Source organism: Peromyscus californicus, unplaced genomic scaffold (genome assembly GCF_007827085.1).
Source record: "Peromyscus californicus insignis strain IS unplaced genomic scaffold, ASM782708v3 Scaffold_2__1_contigs__length_46816999, whole genome shotgun sequence".
Taxonomy (NCBI): Eukaryota; Metazoa; Chordata; class Mammalia; order Rodentia; family Cricetidae; genus Peromyscus; species Peromyscus californicus.
Genome location: NW_026294540.1, coordinates 31,715,698 through 31,736,793, shown reverse-complemented (window position 1 = coordinate 31,736,793; position 21,096 = coordinate 31,715,698). Strand labels below are relative to the sequence as shown.

The 21,096-nt window shown below is 47.2% G+C and overlaps 1 protein-coding gene across 2 annotated transcripts in view; it reads left to right on the top strand.

Moving 5' to 3' along the window:
* The window catches only part of Sdk1 (sidekick cell adhesion molecule 1), a 970,126-nt gene that overhangs the window by 711,517 nt on the left and 237,513 nt on the right, over nucleotides 1-21,096 (top strand). For both annotated transcript variants that reach the window (XM_052754191.1, XM_052754192.1), the window contains one exon: nucleotides 8,254-8,390. In XM_052754191.1, the coding sequence (XP_052610151.1) occupies nucleotides 8,254-8,390 (137 nt within the window). The remainder of the gene's footprint in view (nucleotides 1-8,253; nucleotides 8,391-21,096) is intronic.

Sequence of the window (21,096 nt, the reverse complement as noted above, 5' to 3'; positions counted from 1 at the left end):
CCCGCTATTTACTTATTTGATTTCCTCTAAGTAAAATACATTTTTCAGCAAATGTTGCTGTATGTATAAAATAATAGGCTTTCTGCAATGGTGAAACACCTCATCGCTAAAGATAGAAATATTTGCAGACCTGTGATTCAAACCAATTTGGGTGCCACGGGCTGCAGAACCGATTCAGAAGGCTGTTGGCCCCTGGGAGTTGCTGGTGTAATAAACACAGTGCTCTTCCAAGTCGGGATGAATGGGAGAGTGGTACATCTTTAGATCCAGAGAGCTCTTGGAACAGGGGAGATGGTTCAGTCAGTAAAATGCTTGCCAGGTGGGTATGAGGACCTGCATATAGATTTCCAGTGCCCTTATGAAATCCTGGGCATGGTAGCATGTGCTTGTAATCCCAGAGCTGAGGAGGCAGAGACAGGCCTGTCCTGGGAGCTTGCTGGTGAGACAGTCTAGTGGAATTGTTAAGCTCCAGGTTCAGTGGGCAACCGTGTCTCAAAAACAAGAGATGGTAAGGGACAGTGGGCTGATTCAGTGAGTGAAGGTGGCTGCCATCCAAGACTAGTGACCCGAGTTCAATCCTCACCTCTGACAGAAAGGTGGAAGGAAGAAGTCCACTTTATACAAGCTGTTCTCTGGTGTCCACATGCCCTTGAGCTTACACACATGCACACATACACATAAACCACAGACGCACATACAAAGATCTGAGGACATCACAGCACCAGCGATGGCCAGAGTAATGATAACAGTAACAATTCAGGGATGTAGGGTATCACATGCTTCTCAGAGAACCTTCTAGTCCAGCTCTGCCACATTTCTACGATTACTCAGATAGCAAATAAATAAATAAGAAAGAAAAACATGAATATTGCGAAAGGAACTGAGAGGCACTTAGGACTGAACAGTGTCCTTCAAAAGCCTGGGAGAGCCTGTTTCCCCCTTTCTCTCCACTCCAGTTAAAAGCCATTTTGTTGAATACAGGAATTAGGGCTGGGGAGATGGCTCAGTCGGTAAAGCCTTCACCTTGCAAGCAAAAGGACCAGAGTTCGATTCCCCAGAACCCACATTAAAGAAAAAAGACAGGCATGGTAGTGCACACTTGTAGTCCCAGTTCTGGGGAGGCAGAGACATGAGGGTCCCTGGTGCTCCCTGGCCAGCCAGTCTAGACTAATTGGTGAGTCCCAGGCCAGAGAAAGACCCTATCTCACAAGTAAAAATGTCAACAGCTCCTGAAGTTCAGTACCTACGGTTGACCTCTGCCCTTCATATACATGCGCAGGTGCTTGTGTGAGCACACACACCAGCAAGCTCTCATATACATACATGCATACACACACACATACATACAGAGAATAATTGAAGTGAGCTTTTAAAAACGAACCATTCAGTGGGATGTCCTCACACTCGTTTGCTCCATGGTTGATCATTTAGCACTGAGCTTTGTCTCTGCTGGAAGCTGGCTGAGTGATGCTCCCTGCCCACGATACCGGTAGCAAGGCTGCTGACTACAGCAGAGCCCCCAGGAGCCAGGATGACCAGGGGTCCTTCCCACCTTACTGTGGGACTCAGGGCAGGTTGCCTTACTCCTCTACCTCAGTTGGCTCAGCTTACAGACTGGACATGGTGGCACTGACCTCACAGGACTGTCATGGAATGGAATCAGCCAGTATTTCTCCAGTCCTGTGTTGAACCCAGTGGAAAAGAGACTCTCAAGAATTTAATGGTCCTATGGTTTCCTCCCACCTCAAAAAGCAACATTGTCTCTCATGCTTTGGGTCTCTGCCTTGAAGCTGGGTGCTTCCATCCCTGAGACTTCATGTTACTTTTGACCAGCTCCTCATGACCATCTGACATACTAGAGGTGACTCCTGCCTCAGTCAAGCATATAGTAGGTGTCTAAGTAAGCCTCACTTCACTCAATAAGTTAAAACAGGAGGGTGTATTTTGTGTCATCCAGGACAAACAATGTATATAGGCTCTGACCTATCCCCTCTCTCAAATTCATGGTTTGGTGACATGTCCTATACATTAGATGCAGAGATCTTCATCATTAAACATTGTCACCTTGAAGGCTGGAGTTGTAGCTCAGTTGGTAGACTAGTTGCCCAGAACATATTAGACTCTGGGTTCAATCCCCAGCATGGGATCAAACCAGGCTTGGTAATACTCACTTGTAATCCCAACACTAGGAAGGCAGAAACAGCAGGATTCAAAGTCCAAGGTTGGGCTTGGGCTGTTGCTCGGTTGACAGAGTAGCTGCCTGGCATGCACAAAGCCCTGGGTTTGGTTCCCAGCGCAGAATAAAACTAGATGTGGTGGTGGTATGTGTCTGTAATGCAAGCATTGTGGGGAAAGAGGCAAGAGGATCAGAAGTTCAGAGTGGCTCGATCACACAGTGAGTTCAAGGCCAGCCTGGGATACATGAGACTGTCTCCAAGGGGGTGTATGGAGGAATGATTCACTGAATGGAGTGCTCTGCCTCCACAAAAGCTGCCTGTGCATGGCAGCTTCCCTGTGGTTTTAGCACCCTGAAGACTGGGGGAGGGAAGGCCTGGGACAAGCTGGATAGCTAGACTAGCCACATCAGTGTGTTCCAAGTTCCAGTGAGAGATCCTGTCTCAATAAAGTGGAGTGTAACCAAGGAAGACACTGAGGTCAGCCTCAGGCCTCCACATTCACGTGCACACATGTGCAAGCATACACATACACACCTACATCATACGTACAGATCATTCTTGACCACATTGCAAATTGAAAGCCAGTCTGGGCTACCTGAGACCCTGTCTCAAAAACAAAAAACAAACAACCCAAAACATTCTCACCTTGAGTTTTAATCCTGTCTTTCCCTCTAGTTCACTGGTGCTGTAGTACTGAGAAGTCCTGGAGTGATCCCAAGCCCCCCAGCGCATCTTTCCCTGTTGAACACACCAGTAAGACCAGTTTCCTAAGGCGTTATGGATTGATTAATTGTTCAATCATTTAAAGACCCAATTAGCATCACCTGGCTCGTCCTGCAATCAGAGAGTAATTCTTAGGAGCCCAAAGTACAGAGAAAATCTAATTTACTGAGCTGACTGGAAGACTCAGCCCCTGAGGCAGTGAGGGAGGTTTCTTTAAATAAAACTTCTTCTGACAAAGACACAATAAGGCACAAACGATTTAATGCTAGTCCCCAAAGTTATCAGGCCCAGCGTCTTCCTCCTCAGAGCAAAGTGGAAGAAGATGGGTTTGACCAAGTCATGATTTGTACCTCAAAGGGGCAAAGCTCTTTTGATAGAGAAAGACTGACCTGGTCTTCTTTTGCAGGAGCAATTCTTTCTTGGCCACAATTTTACCAATTGTTCAAAACTGCTCCTCCCTCACGCACACTGCTGTCTTCCCTGCCCTGTGCAAGCTCCTCTTACTGTGGCCGTTGTTAATTTTTGATAATACCGAGGTGTAAGGGACTTGGTGGCAATTTCCCGTTCCATTTCCATTGCAAGGTGACTCTGAACTGGCCTCCATTCCCGTTGTTCCTTGTGTCTTTAGTTTATCACCAGTGGCCATTGTCAGAACCAAAAGAAACATATGACTACTCTGGTGCCTATTAGCATTCCAGAGCTCCTGCTGGCCTCTGAGCTCACTCAGTACCTGTGGCTTCTCAGCTCTTCTCGCCCCACCCATTTACCCTAACCCTCACCAGCTCCTGGGCTTCCCTCCCCCAGATTCTCATACCTGTATAACCCTGCCATTTAGGCCACGCGCTCTCTACGCCCTCTTGGCCCCCTCTCTCTTGGCCTCCTTTGCCCACACACTCTTTTCCTCCCCTCTCTGTCTACCCTCCTCTCTCTCCTCTCATGGCCCAGTTTGGCCTACTGGCCATGTTTAGTCCACTACTTCCTCTCCTTGCTCTGGACTCTTCCAGATGCCTCTGATATCTCCAATAAAAACCTTCCCCTCAACCATACCTTGGAGCAGCCATGCCCTCACTTTGTATATAGTTACAACTGTCTGAGAATCGCCCCCCCCCCAAACATCATCTACCCACCTCCTCTTAAAGTTGACCGTGAAGTGCTTGGGAGCAGTCTACTCCTGTTGGAGAAGATTTTCTGGGATGGATTCAGGGTTTATGAAAGGCATGTGTATCCATTACTGACACATTGCTCAGAGGTTTTATGAAGTCTCATCCCCAAAATAACCATCAGCAGGTTAAAGAGAAAGCCCTGGTGCTGGGAATGTCTCAGTAGGTAGAACACTTGCAGCGTAAGCATGAGGTCCTGAGTTCAGATCCCCAGCACCTATGTCGAAAGCCACCTCTTGTGGCATGTGCCTGGGACAGCAGAGACAGGAGGGCTCACTGGCCAGCCAGTCTAACTGAAGGGATGAGCTCCAGGTTCAGTGAAAACCCTGTCTCAAGGCAGAAGGTGACAGAGGAAAGCAGCTGAGATTCACCTCTGACCTCCACATGCGTACACACCTGTGAAGGAACACCCACATACAAGTGTGTACACACACACACACACTAAATGTAAGAAAAATGTCACTTGTGAGCTCCTAGGGTCTTATTGTGTGTATATGAGGCAGGCCTGGGGCAAATGCTGCCTCTGTGCATATTCTTCTGCTGTTGGGAGCTGTTGTGTATCCACACAATGACCCAGAGCACTGGCCACCCTTGCTAGTTTTCAAGTTCATGTTTGTTGTGTCAGACCAACTTCTATTATCGGAGACGTCTTTGCAGTGGAATTCAGACACTAATTAATTGAAATTAGCACAGACCTCACAAGTCATGGACATAGACTTCAGGACAGCTCCATGCCTTGGGCAGAAGCTGGGCTCTAGGGGACTTCCATTCCACCTACCAAACTGACTGGCTAGGGCTTCCCCTGCACCCTCAGCTGCAAAGTCTCTACACAGAGCTGTGGTTTTGATTACAGTTTTTTACAAAGGAGAAAACAACTATGACCAGACCAGTGAGGAACTGGAGAGTTGGGAAGTATCTAAATCTGCGTGTATGGGATGGCTGTAGTGTAAGGCTATGCATATGCTCTGGGTGCAGGCAGACATGCTTGCATGTGACATGTGGGGCATGACCTGGTCAGTTCCACATCCCCCTTCTCACTTTCACATCTTACCTCATGACACCTGCCAGGGAAGCTCCACGGACCCATACCCAACAGAAGTTTCCTGATTGACTGAATGGTTGGCACATTATTAAATGTCTCCAGCCTCCTTCCATCCCACAGAAGCCAGAGATTGAGCTGACATGCCAACCTCCAATCCCATGGCTCGTCTCTTGTCCTGGACCCACATAGGGCCCAGCTGAGTGACCTCATAACCAGTCACTCACCTATGGTATCAGAGGCCCACAGGAGTGACTAAGACAGCCCCATCCCTCTGAATATCCCAAGGGTTTAGAAGCTCCATCCCAGACCAGAAAAACTATTAACAGTTTTATCTCGATATTTTTACTCAAGTTTATTCTTGGTTCATGTAAAAACCAATCGTATCAACTTTACATACTGGAGAGTCACCTAGGAGATACACCTCTGGGCATCTCTGTGAGTGAGTTTCTAGATTAGGTTAACAGAGATGCAAAGACTCACCCTGGGTGTGGGCAGCATCATCCCATGGACCAGAGCCCTGGACTGAATAGAAGGATAAATCGAGCAAAGCAGAGCATTCATCTCTTTCTGCTTCCGGACTGTGGATGCCATGTGAGCAGCACATTCCTGCCACCATGCCTTCCCTGCTGTGATGGACAGAAGCCTTAGCTGTGAGCCAAGGTCACCCTTCCCCACTCAAGTGGTCTTTGTCAGACACCTTGTCACAGTAGTGGAGAAAAGGAACAAATAGTTTGTTTCTATTTAGAGAAAAGGAACAAGTAGTTTGTTTCTATTTAGAGAAAAGTAACAAATAGTTTGTTTCTATTTAGGGCCATTCAACAACTTTGGTCTTGTTTCAGACCAAACCAATAATACCTTGGGGGAAACAAAAAGAAATGGAAGAATGGATATTTCCATCCTGGCCTTGTTTGTTTGAAGAGTGTCTATTGGTGTCTAATGGAGTTTGGTTATCAGATAACTCAAATGGAAACAGTAGCTTCTTCTCTGAGTTTAAACTTGATCCACAGTTTAGGGGAACACAAGATAACAGATGGTGCTCAAGAGTCTGCTTTTTAGTGCTAATCTGTAACATGATTCATAAGTTTGCCTGTAAGTGGCTGCATGGGTGAGGGAGCTGCACCCTTATGCAGCTGAGTGCAAACAGCTTCATCAGTTTTTGAGCTAGAATAGTTGCGTTTCTTCCTGGGCCTCATGCATGCCAGGAAAGTGTTCTCACATGAGTTCTAACCCTCAGCCCACACGTACATTTTGAAATGAAAAGAGTTAGGTAGAGGGCTGGGAAGAGGACTCCGTTAGTAAAGTGTTTGCTGTGCAAGCATGAGGACCTGAGTTTGGATCCCCGGTGACCACGTAAATGGCTGAGTGTGTTCAGATTGGAGTGGGGGACTGAGAGGAGGAGAGGGAGGGGAAACTGTAACCAGGAGATATTGTATGAGAAAAGAATCTATTTGAGTATGGCAGTGTACACCTGTAACCCCAACACTGGGGAAATGGGGACATTTGGGGGCTTGCTGGCCAGCCACTCCTGCCAAATCTGTGAACTCTGGATTCAGGAGAGACCCTGACTCAAAAAAGAAACGTGAAGAGTGATCAAGGAAGACACCAGACATCCACCCGTGACTCCACATACAAGTGCACACACATGCACATGAACACACATACAAACACACATATACATGAAAACACATGTACATGAGCACACATGCAATGAAGTATAGGGTGGGGCATGGTAGTGCATGCCTGAGATCCCATCACTTTTGGATCAGATGTTAGAGAATCGTAGCAAGTTTAAGGTCAGTGTAGCAAACATAGTAAGTTCCAGACTAGCCAGGGCTATCAAGACTCAGCCAATGAATGAATGAAATAATTAATAACCTAAGACTGAACCTAACTTACACAGCCTGGAGAGTTCAGATAGACATTGTTCTGTCACCAGTAAAGACTTCCTTAAATTAGTGACTCCTTTTTGAAACTTGGACGTGAGAACTGCACCTCCATTTTATGGCCTTGCCCATGTGTTTTTTACCATCTCCACTGGCTTCTAGTTGACTTTATCACCACATTTACTCTTACATGCTTGGCCCAAACTCTCTAGTACCCTCCAGAAGACAGAACGACAGTATAACCTCATGCTGTCAATAATTGAGGCAGTCCATTTGTCCTTGAAGGCATACAGGCATCTCCCCCAAACTCCAAACAGGTGAGTGCGGCAACCCACACACTGGCAGATCCTCGGTGCCATACTTTCCTCTTCATAGTCCTCGCCAGGTTTACATGACCAGCTTCTAGATGCATAGACAAATCATTGACCACAGTATGTCTCATAAGTGTTATAATGCAGGGGCCGAGGGTATGGCTCAGCAGATAAAGGGCTTGCTGCACAAGGGCGTGAGTTCAAGAGCTTAGTCTCCAGTACCTATGTGAAAAACTAGGTGCAATGCTGCACACCTAGAATTCCAGCCCTGGGGAGGAAGAAACAGGAGGATCCCTAGAGTTCACTGGCCAGTGAGAGGTCCCGCCTCAAAATATAAAGTGTAGAGCAATTAAAGGAGACATCTATTCTGGTTTCCTTTCCATGGCTGTGATAATACCTCGACAGAAAGCAGCTTGGGGTGGAAGGATTTATTTTAGCTCACAATTCTAGATTGTGGTCCATTACCATGGAGATGCTGAGGGGGCAGGAAGTTGAAGCAGCTCATTGTATCACATCCACAGTCAGCAGAGACAAAAGAATGCTGTGCTTAGTCAGCTACCTTTCTCTACTCATACACAGTCCAGGACCCAAACTCAGGGAATGGTGCTGCCCACAGTGGGCTGGATCTGCTCACACCAACTGAGACAATCAAGACAGTCCCCTATAGACACACCCATGGGCCAACATGGTCTAGACAGTCCCTCATGGAGACTTTCTTCTCCCGTGATCAGAGGTTATATCAAGTTGACAATTAAAACTATCATAATACATCAAATTATGTTCAAGTTACACCACAAGGGGTGGAGCTGGTCTTCGTTTGCTCCTTTGGGGACCACAGAGAGAACAGCTCATTCTCATTCCAGAACAGCACATATCAGCTCCCTCCAACGTGGGCATCAGATGACCTATCAGTCTGACTTCACTTTCCTCTTGTTCTTTTTCCTTCCTTTCCTCCAGTGAGCTGCCTCACCCACCTCAAAACCTCATGGCCAGCTTGAGTCCTGAGCGCAGCCACTCAGTGACGCTGTCGTGGGTCCGGCCCTTTGATGGAAACAGCCCAGTCCTTTACTACATTGTGCAACTGTCTGAAAACAGTAAGTAGCAAAACAAACTGTTGGTCCAAAACAGAAACTAGATGTGTGTGTGTGTGTGTGTGTGTGTGTGTGTGTGTGTGTGTGTGTGAGAGAGAGAGAGAGAGAGAGAGAGAGAGAGAGAGAGAGAGAGAGTTATGAGGTATGAGGGTGAGCCTGTGTAAGCTCGGAGGCCAGAGGAGGATGTCGGGTATCCTGCTCTGTCACTCTCCAACTTATTCCCTTGAGGCAGGGTCTCTCCCTGCACCTGGAGCTAGCCTGGAGGCCAGCAAGCCCCAGTGATCCCCAGTCCCTGCCTGCCACAGCACTAGGGTTTTAACTGGACTTTTTACATGAGTGCTGGGGATCTGAACTCAGGTCCTCAGGCTTGCACAGCAAGTGTTCTTACTAACAGAGCCACCCCACCCCCACCCCAGACCCAAACATCAGATTTCTTCATGCTTTCGTAATGACATGTCCTTCCCACTGACCCACGGCAAACAGAGACAGGTGACCCTACTTCACAGATAGCAGAGCAAAAGCAAGCTGGAATGTGAAGAATAGGGAAGGGTAACAGCTGGGAAGAGGAGGCATCCTAATGGGCTCTTAGAGGGCCTGGGCTTGAGTCCACGAGACTGCCTCAGAGGCCCTAGGGGACAGTGTGATCCCTGGGACACTGGAAAAGGGGTAACAGTGTCTTCTGGAGCTGACTTCAGAGTGGACAATAGCAGGCCTTTGCATCTTGGGAGGTTTTATAACTGGAGTTCGGGACTGCTTGCTACCTGTCACTTGCAGAAGCCCATGCATGAGTGAGACAGGAACTGAACCTTTAGAACTGCACCTTGTTTAGAGAGCCAGCCATCTGAGAGGACAGTGGTTAGCATCCTACATATCTGTCTACATCTCATCTCCAGTGACGGGGCCTATGGGGGAGCGGGAGGGGGAGGGGAGGGGAGGGGCAGGCAGTCAATCATCTCAGAACTGTTTATCTCCTCAGGAGGTCAGCAGGTTTCCGAGACTTATGGTGTCTGTGTGCCTCCTTTCAACCCTGGCCCTCTTCCTTCTCTCTGCATGTCTGGACTCGGGCACTCATGAATCACTGAGTCTAGTTAGAGCCTGCTCTAGGCATCCTTGTATTCCTCCAGGGCTCCTGGGTGGGGTTAACCCAGGATAAGCCATGGTAACACATGAGTGCTGATTCCTTCCTATGGTGTGGAGCAGCGGTGTGTCTTTACAAAGCAGAATATGAAGGTCTCCATCATATTGTTCTCAGATGTAGAGGTGATGCTGAGCAGGGAGTAGCCCTGTGGCTTCCTTCCTGCCTCCAAGCCACTTCCTTAAGCAACCCTGGCTTCCTCCAGCCTGGCTGTCCTCCCTCCACTATCTCCATGCCTTTGCCTGCCTGCCCGTTTCTGAGCCCCTCTAATATGCCAGTGCGTCATTTCCTTAATGACACACACCAGGGATGGGGGGGGGCAGTCAGCTGTGTCAAGGACGGAGGTACAGCCACACACTGTGGTCCTGGGCAATCTGAGGAGTGTTCCCTTTCATCTTTTAGGGACCTCAACTTAAATAAAGTGGGATTTCTGACTTCACCACAGAAAAGAGTTTCAGGGTGAGTCAGTGAGGAACCGAGTCTGAGTGTATTCAAACACATTTCAATACAGATTTCAGGCAGGAGGATTAGGAGAAAGTGCGGTGCTTGGGAAGAAAGATGGGTATGGACTTCTCAAAGAAGAGTCGGCCCTCCTAACCTATATAATACTCATGAAACACCATTTTGGTGGGGTTTGATGCTGCCACAGGGTCACTGAGGACTAAATAAGGTCACGGGGGTATCCTATGGGGCACTTAACAGGATTGCAATTGTTAAAATGGAACTCTAGCTGGAAGGGATGCAGCACAGGGCAGTCAGTATCTTTACTGTAAAAGTTAACAGTCTTTAAGATTCCCAGAGAGGAATGAGCTCCACCCAGGGTCACATACATTCAGGCCCCAAGCCTGCTTCCTGGCTCTGTTACCATTCTTCTTCGAGATGCCGCTATAGAAAAGAGCGTCGTCTCTGTGCTGGCCACACTCACAGCAGACACTGCTGCCTGAGGTGGAATTTGTTTTTTCTTTTTTTTGGCTTTACGAGACAGGGTTTCTCTGTGTAGCCCTGAATGTCCTGAAACTCACTCTGTAGACCAGGCTGGCCTCGAACTCACAGAGATCCACCTCAGCCACAACAGCAGGCTTGGACACAACTCAAAGGGAGGTACTGTAGTCAGGTCTTTCTCTCTCCTTGACCTCTGACCTAGCTTCCTTCCATAGAGAAAGCCACACTAGGACCAGGCTGCATGACAACAGTGTCTCCGTTTAATCCCCAGCCAGAGAGGGACATACCGGCATTATTTATTAAAATAACCTTTCACAGGACAAGGTTTTCCTGAGGATGTCATGGCTGCATGGCCTTTGACAAGAATATATGTAGAGAGAATGTGACAGGAACAGAGCTCTTGTCATCAGAAGTTGACAGATATCCACCATAACGACAGCTCCCCGCGGGCATCCGTCTCCTGGAGACAAAGAGCCGTGTTCTCTCTCCTTTGTGTTCCTGTCCCTAGAGTTTAGTAGCTACTCAGCAGATGAGGTAACATGAATCTGTGGCAGAGCCACCAGGATGGACTGCTGCATGACGCTATCCCTGGGGAATGTGAGCAGACACCCACTCACCAAATAGAAAACCACAGATCACAGTAACAATACCAAGACCAGTGAGTGTTTGGGGGTCACCCACAGGAATATGGGGTTACTTATAGGAGCAGGGACCACTCAAATGCAGCCACATCATCAAAACCCATCCCATTGTGGGTGATGACTCATAAAAGCTGGAGCCCTGGAGCTCTCTACACGACTTCCAGGCAGCTCCACAGGTCAGAGTCTCCTCCCCTAAGCCATTTTCAGTGCTTCTATAACTTTGGGGAAGTAGGAGACTTGTGCATCTGCTAAGTTTCAGGAACTTCCTGAGACCTTCCACTTGTTTGTTTCCTCAGTCCTCAGGAGCCTCCCTCCAGCATGGGATATCTCAGTTGAGAGGAAAGTGCTACATAACATGACATTCTGGGCAGCCTTCCATCAGGGAAGTGTTCTGCCTTCCCTAATTGACACCAAAAGGGGCACTGATTCAAAATACCACACAAGCCATTTCCCAACTGACAGCAAGACTTATTTTTCCAGTCAAGCATACCGTCTCAAGCATCATCTGAAGCAAGCTTTTTTATGCAAGCATCCTTCCATCCATGTTGATTGACATCTGCTCTTCACTGGGCAGTCTGTTGTGTGCTGGAACACAGACATAGAGTGACCAGCCTCAACTCCAGACACAAGGAAGTGGTCAGATACATCTGTGCTCAAGGCTTGGTTGGTAAAGAACCTGATGCACAAACCTGAAGACCTGTGACCCCCCGGAATATACAATAGCAATCTGAGAGCGGTGCAGCCTTATAATCCTGGTGCTGGAGAAGTGGAGACAGCTGGGTCCCATGTGTTCACTGGTCAGCTAGTGGAGACAAGCCAGGTCCCAGTGAGAAATCTTGTCTGGAAAAATAAATGTGGGCAACTGGAAAATGATGCCTGATATTGACCTCTGTCTCCACATATACATGTACATATGTGCATCTACACACATGCACACAATATATATGTATGTGTTAGGGTCCATATAGCACTATTTATTTTTGTTTCTTGTGTGTTGAGATTCTTCAGTCAAACCCAGTATCTACTTCATGCTAGATAAGCCCCCCATCACCCAGTCACCTTGCCAGCCCCTGTCTGTCACTACCCTTGACCAATGGTCACCAAGAGCACACACTAGACAAGTTTGCAGGTATTTTTCAAGTACTTCTGTTTGTTAAGAAAGTGCCAAAGAATGGCACTGGCTGGTCCCTCATTACTCTGTTGACCCTCTCAACTGGACCCAGTTGGGTCAGCCCTTCAGCCTGCCAAGTGCTGAGAGGGTAAGACAGTCGCTGCATGCCTTCAACCATGCAAGATAAGTCTGTGGCCTCAATGGAAGCAGCATGTGTTGCTACCAGTTGGTTGGTCGTGTGCCTTCCTATCACAGCAAATCAGAGGATTGCCTCTGTCATCTGGACCCGTGATGAGCTTTTTATTTTTATTAGGAATGAGTGCAGTTAAGAAGCAGCTGAACATGCAGCTAATTACAGCCAGAGAGAACCGCTTAGCAGCAGGCATACTGAAATAGAGATTGTATTTGGCCCACACTCAGCACTAAGAAGTGGACAGTGCTAAATAACCCAGCCACCCAACATGCCAGCTACTTGGGGGAGCAGCTGCCGCCAGCTCCTCCTAGCAGGCTGACAGGGCTGCTGTTCTCCTGAAAGCCCTAGATCCAGTAGGAACCAGGCAGATGCAGCTCAGTGGCTGAGGCAGGCCTTCCTAATGCTTGCCTTCAGCATACTCTTGCCATTACAGAAGGGCTTTCTCAAAGATGTATAGACCACCGTGGCAGAGTGTGGAGAATGTCTGGCCCCTGTAGGCATACTAGGTTTCTCTTGCTGTGAAGTTTGATGGTTCTCTTGTCCACAGGTGCCTCCCAGTGAGCTGGGGGCATAGACAGGATTGGCAGTGCCATCACGCTGGTTCAGGGTACCCACCTAGTAAGCTGAGGTAGGCGGGGCACTGGTTCCAGTAGCAGGGTTGGGGATCCAAGCAGGAAGGGTCTCTCTATAGAGCTGGTGCAGGGCCTCCTGGTAGCTGAATATCCCAGACCTTTAGATAGCATTCAAATTTGGTTGTAAAATGAAAAGCATTTTTCTCACTCTCTAAATTCTGTACTGACTGTAGCCAAGAACGATGTGTCTGTGGGGTCATGGTTAAAGGGAGCTGTCAGAAAAAGAACTTGAAAAGCTCTGAAGTGGACCAAAGATGCAAATAAATGCAGCTCTCCGCAGGCACCTCTTTGGGTTGTCTGATTTCACAGAGGCAGCTCTTCGGGCCATCCTACACCTCTGTAAATTCTAGAAAAGTTGCTGCAATTCCAATAATTCACATCTATAAAAACTGCAAATGGGTGCAAGTAGATTTTATGTTGTAGAAGGTAAGCTGTACCCGATTGTAGCTCTGTAGATATCGATCAGTTCTACATCTGTTTGCCAGTTCATTTTGGCATTATTGATGTACGTGTGCTGTTTGTTTCTCTCCTGACTCGGTTGGAACAGCTTGTTGGAATCAGGGAGCTAATTAAAACTTGATGCAGGAGCTAGGGAGGCCAGCCGGTGAGCTCCAGGTTCAGGGAGAGACCCTGTCTCAAAGTAAGGTGGAGTGCAACTGAGGAGCACACCTGACATTGACCTTGTAGTCTACACACACACTTGCTTATGTGCATACACCACACACACATACACACACACACACACACACACACACACACACACACACACAGTGGGCACATGTTCAGTGTTCACTCTGTGTTTGTAAAAGAGCAATGATGCTCCTTTTCATAAATTTATTACTGAACTTAAATGAACATTTGTGAAGTATTAAAAATGCACATTCTCAATGTAACACTGCAAGTTTCCATAGCAACCCTGATGTTTAGAAGAGACCATTTTAGTTCCTAAACTGAGTCCCTGCCTGTTTTCTGTGGGCTGGACTAAGACATCTCCCTGCTGAACTAGAGTTGCAGTAGTCTTTTACCAGTTAGTAAGAAAAATCAAGTCATTTCTCCATGATATTTTTTAAGTTTAGTGCCTACTGCCGTCTGTCTCCCGGTAAGGTATTTGGAGTATATTTATATTAAAAAAAACATAAATACCTTATGATAGTTAGTTCTTGTGTTTTGTTTTTAGTAAATGTGAGTGTTTATAGCTGTGAATTTTTGTATTTCTAAAATTTAAATTTAGTTATAAAATACATTGTGCTTTTATTACAAATTTATATATGCTCATAGCCAGGTATGGGAGTGCACACCTGTAACTCGTTTACTGGGAGGATTAAGGTCTGAGGCCAGCCTGAGCTACATAGTGATGCAGTGTCCCCAAAGAAAAAAATAATACATAGTCACTACAGTCCTTCATCCCACACCTGAGTCACTCTTCCCTACCTCCTCCAACACTGGCTCTGTCATTCAGTCCCTCTCTGCCTCGAGGTCTCCCTCACTTCTGTTCCCTCTGCCTAGAGGAGAGGGCTCTGGAGGCATCTCAGTTTCCCAACCCTCCTACTCCTACTCTCTACATCGTCTTAGTTCCAAAAGACTCCGGGCCTCACCAGCCACGCCCCTGCCCCACCCCTGCCACAACCCTGCCACGCCCCTGCCTTGAACACTTCCTCTTGATTGCTCCTTCCACTTTGACGTCATCCTGAACTCTTTGCTCCTGGGGCTCCACCTCTGCCTCTTTCTTCACTCTTGTGTATGTATGCAGGGTGAACATGTGCACGCAGATAATACATGCACTTATGTGCACATGTGTGTGGAGATCAGAAGACAACCCCACGTGTCATTCCTTGGGTGCCATCCACTTTGATTTTTGAACACAGTGTTCTCTCACTGTCATGGAACTCACCAAGTAGGCTATGATGGCTGGCCAGTGAGCCCCAGGGGTCGGCCTTCATCTCTCCAGCACTGGGATAACAAGCACACATCACCACGCCTGGCTTTTTGTGTAGTTCTGGGGGTTGAACTCGGGTCCTCCTGTTTGTTTAGTGTTTTCCAGGTTAATCTGTCTCTCCCCTGCTTCACTCTTACCTCTTGCTTTCCTATGTCTCTACTTACCGACACTCAGCTGTAGACTCACTTTTCTCTCCTGCCCTTTATATGTTAGTGGTACCCGAAGACTCAAATCACAGCCTCCTCATCCAGCTGCTCGCCCAGTGAACCTGAGTGTCTCCCTTGTTCACCTCTCCCACACTGACCCTCCAATGTGTCAGCTTCCCTGAGCTCCAATCTGGAGGCCAGTGTCTACCAGGAGCCTATGCCTGGATGTCCCCCAGGCTCAATCAAGTCCACCTGTCTACAGTAGTGCTTGTCACCTTGCCCCAAGTGCATCCACCCCTGGGCTAGGGATGTGAACTACACTTGACCTCTGCCACATTCCCTCTCCCCCACAACCCGTATCCCTTCTCTACATCTCCAGGACCACTGATGGAGAATGACTGCTGATCTGTCCCATTGCCCTGTGTGTGTGCCCTCTTCAAGGCCATTCCCTCCTTGAGCCACTGAGGTCAGTCAGCTCCAGAGCAATGCCTAAGGGGAGCTTGTCTTGACTAAGGAAAAGTGTAGGGAGTGTTGACCCCATTTCCACCTCTAGGAGGCACTATTATTGGCGCTGAACCATGCCACTAGGCCCAGCCAAGGGAAGTCCTCCTCTGGAAACCCTTTTGAGGGAGCAGTATGTGCACCTGTGGAGCAAGACTGGGAGGCTACTTCATAACACAGGCTTTCCCAAAGGTCACACTATTTCCAGCTGCTGGCCTGTCTTCTCGCCAGCTGGCTATCTTAAGCCCATCCTCTATAGAACTCATCACTTGAAGAATAGATCCTGGGCTGATTAGCGTGGGAGACAGCACCACCTGCCTCTCCAGATTTGTCTCCAGCCACTTATTGGTTCACTTTTTGTGCTTCAGCAGCAAACATTGCTTGAACTTCTCTGAGCATGTCTGAGAATTATGTATCCCTCCACCGACATTCTGTGGTCTGCTTCTACTTATCAATTCTGGTCAGGTGTTGACCTGGTGTCAAGGCACGGCCTGTCTCCCCTAAGGAGTATCTAATCACTATTCTGTCTTTCCACAAAGATCGCCTAGGTTGTGCTATCCCCATCTTCTCCTCTAGGAGGCGCAGCCACAGGCCGTCTCTGGCATGGGAAGCACAGTCCCGGCTCCTCTGGGTGCTGTCCGTGGTTCTGAACAAGGCGATGGCGGTCCTTAGTGTGATGGAAAAGGCAGGAAGCAATTGCGGTGACTAATCCCATCCTTCAGGTTTGCAAAGACATCCTCCCATGTTTTCAGCAGATTCATGGTTCCAAGACCCACATCTTCTGATAGCTGTGCACATGTGTATTTTTTTTGATCCCCAGCACAGCTGGACACATTTTTCCAAGTTGGTTGGCTTTTTGTACTTTTTCTGCTGTGATCTGTCAATTTCCTTTCTCCCATTTTTCTAACCAGGATTTGAGGTGGATTTTTTTTTATGTCATTTTTTGACAAGCCTTTTTGTTTTGTGTTTTTTTTTTCAATTTTCTTTTTACACTTAATTTTTATAGATTTTATTTATTTATATTTTAGTCAGGATTTATGTATTTCAACCTGCTCTCAAATTTGCTCTGTAGCCAACAATGACTTTGGAATTCTAATCCTCCTGCCTCTGCCTCCCAAATACTGAGCCCGCCTGGTTTATGACGTGCTGGGGAGTGAGTCCAGTGCTCAGTGCATGCCCCCTACCAACTGGGCTGCAAGTGACCCAGCACTGTGCGCTCTTCTTGGCAAAGAAGTATTTGAGTCTTACATAGTTTAGTCTGCTGAGATTTCTTTTATGTTCTCTTCCACTTGCTTCTGCATTTGGCTATTTTAGCATTCTCGGGCATAAAATAAATGTCATAGATTTTTCACCTTTATTTGAAGGGGTTAATTTTCTACATATTTAACTTTTTAATTCAGTTGGAATATAGGCATACTATATAGCATGGCATACAGCTTTTTCTGTTTCTCTTTCTACCCACATGGTTTATTGAACAATCCACTTATTTATAATGTTAATTTTTCACATGCTAAATGTATCTGCTTTAAAAAAAAACAAGAACAAAACAAAAAAAACCAAAAAACAAAAAAATCAGACTGGATGTGGTGATGCCACACCCTTGATCTCAGCACTCTAGAAGGAAAGCAGAGCAAGAGAATCACTGTGAGTTGTAGGCTAGCCTGATCTACATAGCAAGTTCCAGGACAGCCAGGGCTACATAGTGATACCCTGTCTCAAATTAAAAAAAAAAAAAAGTTGGATAGTTATTTGAGCCTAGTCAATAGTCAGTCATCATCGGTTTTTTTGTTTGTTGGTGGTGGTGGTTTGGTTTTGGTTTTGGTTTTCGTTTGTTTGTTTTTCTACTTACAGTTTTTTTTTTAGCGTTTTAATGGTTTTAACTCCAAATGTATTTTAATGACTGACAGGACTCCCCTCATCCGCCTAGAATTTACTATTTCTCCTCATAAGAAAATGGAACTATTTTGTGAAATTTAAAAAAAAAAAAAGAAAGAAAGAAAAAGAAAGAAAACTAGTTCCACTGAGGTACTCTTTTTTAGTTTGAGACAGGGCCTCATAATGTGGTCAACAGTGGCCCCAGACTTGCCATGGTCCTCCTGCCTCCATTTCCCAAGGGCTCAGATTACAGAAGTGTGTGACCATGCCTGGTTCTCACCGAGTTTTTAAGTGGGGAGTTAAAGGTGGTGAGTTCTTTGAGGAACGACTTCTTGGCTGTTCCATCTGTCTGTCTGGAGGGTCCTACACTTATGCACTTCCTTGCTGTATGGCTTTCCAAGCCCTGCAGGTCGGTAGCCCGGAGCACTCCGCTCTTTCCATCCAAGTTGTCCTAAGGCATGGATTCTCAACCTGTGAGTCACGACCCCTTTGGGGAGTCACATGTCAGACTACATATCAGATATTTACATTATGATTCCTAACAGTAGCAAAATTACAGTTCTGAAGCAGCAATGAAAATTACTTTATGGTTGGGGGTCACCACAACGTGAGGAACTGTATTAAAGGGTCTCGGAATTAGGAAGGTTGGGAACCACTGGCCCAAGCTGTCACTTCATCGCTGTGTAAGTGGGTTTCTCTCAGTCACCTCCCAGCTTGCCATGGTTGGAACAGAGGAAGTCTATTGTCATCTGGTCACTCGCTTTTCCACTCCCCACTTCCTAGTCTCTTATTATTCTAATGATTTCTGTTGATCCTCTTAGTTTTCAAAGTAAACAACCATATCTTCTCCAAATAATAGAATTCATTGTCTCCTCTTTGTTTTTCCTATCTTGCTGGGCTATCAGAATACTTTAAATGATAATGAGCTGGTAGAAGCTCCTGTTGGTTTTTTCCCCCTGATCTCAGTAGAATGTCTTTCAGGATTTCAGAGCTTTGTATAATATTGATTTCTTTTTTGTTATATATTGAGTCATAATTTGCATAGAACAAAATACAGAGATCTAAGTGAGCTCTGACAAATCCATCTCTACCTATAGTCCACACTTTGAACAGGATGGGAATCATCTCAACCTTCTAGAACATTCGCCGGGTCCCTGTCCAGTCACTCCTCCCGCTTCAGAGGCGAACACCTTCTAATTCTCACCTCCACGGCTGAGTTTCGCCCGATTGTGAACCTGACAGAAGTAAACAAGAGGCTGGTTGGAAAGATCGATATTTCACAGTGTAACCCATCCCTCCCAGTCTGTGTTTTTTAGGATTTTCAAGTTTATGTAGAAGGTTTTCTTATTTCTAAGTGCCCATCAGCATTCTTTAAGGGCAGCCATATGGAAAACAAGAACTATCCATTTCTTCCACTTTAAGCTGCCCCCATACACACACACTCATACACACACACACACACACACACACACACACACACACACACACACACACACTGCCATCCAGTGTGGAGCCTATCAGAGCAACTTCAGGTGGACTGAAATTGATGCAAACTGTTCCATCCATTGTTATTAGACGTGGGAAGACACCTGGGCAGAGCTTCAGTCCATCTGGGAGACAAAGGACTCTCAGAACTCAATTCACCAACCCAGGCCAAGCCCTAAGTGAGCCTATGAACAGTTGACAGGGAACTGTCCCTGAGAGACAGGACCCTCAAAGGAGGGGCTGTCGCTCCACAGGAGAGGCCAGGAAAGGCCTCTGGGAAGTAGACCATATATGGAAACATGTAGGATGTTGATGTGTGCACCACCCTCCCAGGAGCTCCAGGAAATGGAGATACCTGGATGCAGGGGGTATTGTGGGGCCCTGGACATGCCCAGCATGTGTATTTGCAAGAGCAGAAGGTTCCTCAGGCCAGGAGAAGCCAGAGGCAACAATTAAATGGACTCCTTTTCTAAAAAAGGCATTTTCTATGTAGTAATATATATTTTAAGTCCAGGGTTATACAGACTGATTGCTGCTAGAAAAATGTTAGCAGATACACAAAGACAGACTTGCTTATCTGCCTCCACCACAACCAACTGTTGCTGGCAGCCTAGTGAATTCCCTCCCACACTGAAAAGAGAAGCTTCTGAGGAATACCAAGAGAGGGACCGCAGGACACCAGGCTCATCCCACACAGAGCTGTTGAACAAGCTTTTCAGCAGCAGAACTGGCAGGAGTCTAGAGAACTGAGTGTGAGGCTCCGGGCAGGATCTGGGGAGGGTGGTGTGAACAGTCATCTGTGTCTCCGTTGCTGATGGACTTCCACAGATGGGGGAACCAGGAACAGCCTGGTCCTTGGGAAGCAGGAGGCTTCTGAGGAGCATAGATCGAGGCAGAGAATCCATGGCCTTGATGAGCAGCTGCGTTTGAGAGGCTGTCCTGGGGTTCTAGTAATGATAGCAAGGGTAGAATATTCTAGAGTATGCAGTGGTCTGTTGTTTTACACCCAGCCTGCCTATGTTTAGTTTTGTTGTCTGTTGTCTGTCTGTCTGTCTATCTCTATCTCTACCCATCTCTATCTTTCTCTATCTTTGTCTCTCTCTCATACCAAAGGTTGACTTCAGACTCACCATGTAGCTGATCCTCCTGCCTCCGCCTTCTGAATATTGGGTTGACAGGCCTACTCCACTACTTCCAGTTTATGCGGTGCAAGGGTTGGAACCCAGGACTCTGTGTTTTCCAGGCAACCACTCTACCAACTACACCCCCAGCCCACCTGTGCTTCCTTTGTGTGTGCACGTGTGTGTGTGTGTGTGTGTGTGTGTGTGTGTGTGTGTGTGTGTGTGTGTGTACTACACTCATCTGTGCATATGGGTATAGAGAATAGAAGTTGACATTGGGTATCTTCCTCTGTTGCTCTCTGCCTTGATTTTTGGAAACAGGGTCTCTCATTGAGCCTGGAGATCATCATTTCATTTAGACTAACCAGGCAATGAGCCCTGGGACCCACCTAATTCTATACCCCCAGGACTGGGGTTACAGACATATACCACTGTGCCCAGTTACTACAAGACTGCTGCGAATCTGAACCCAGGTTCTCATGCTTGCACAGCAAGCACTTTATCCACTGAGCCATCTCTCAGCGCCCCTCAGCGTTCTGAAGGAGGGGGGCAGGGGTGTCAGTTCTGGTCCAAGGCTAGCTTCTAGAGAACACTCTCTGAGGCTCCGTACTTCTCTGAGTCCCCCCTTCTAGCATCACTGGAGGCCAGGACTCTCGCAACACACAGAGAACCTGGAAGCGTGGGTTCGTTCTTTCTCCTAATGCCACAAGTGTCTTTTCATGTACGGACCCCGCTATCTCAGGCACCGTACCGTGTGAGCTCATTTGCTCTGCTCTGCAAGCCGCTGCTGACTGTCATCGCACAATATGTTAAACATCTTCCTCCGCGCTTTCTATTATGTCCTTAAAAGCTGACGGGCTTTGTGCTGTTTTGCTTGCCTCCATGGCGGAGGCTTTGTTCTCTGCCCGTCAGATCGGTCCTGGTGCTGTCTTTGAAACTTATCTCACAGGGGTGTTTGCTGATAGCCTTTGGAGCTGTTAGGAAGTGCTTC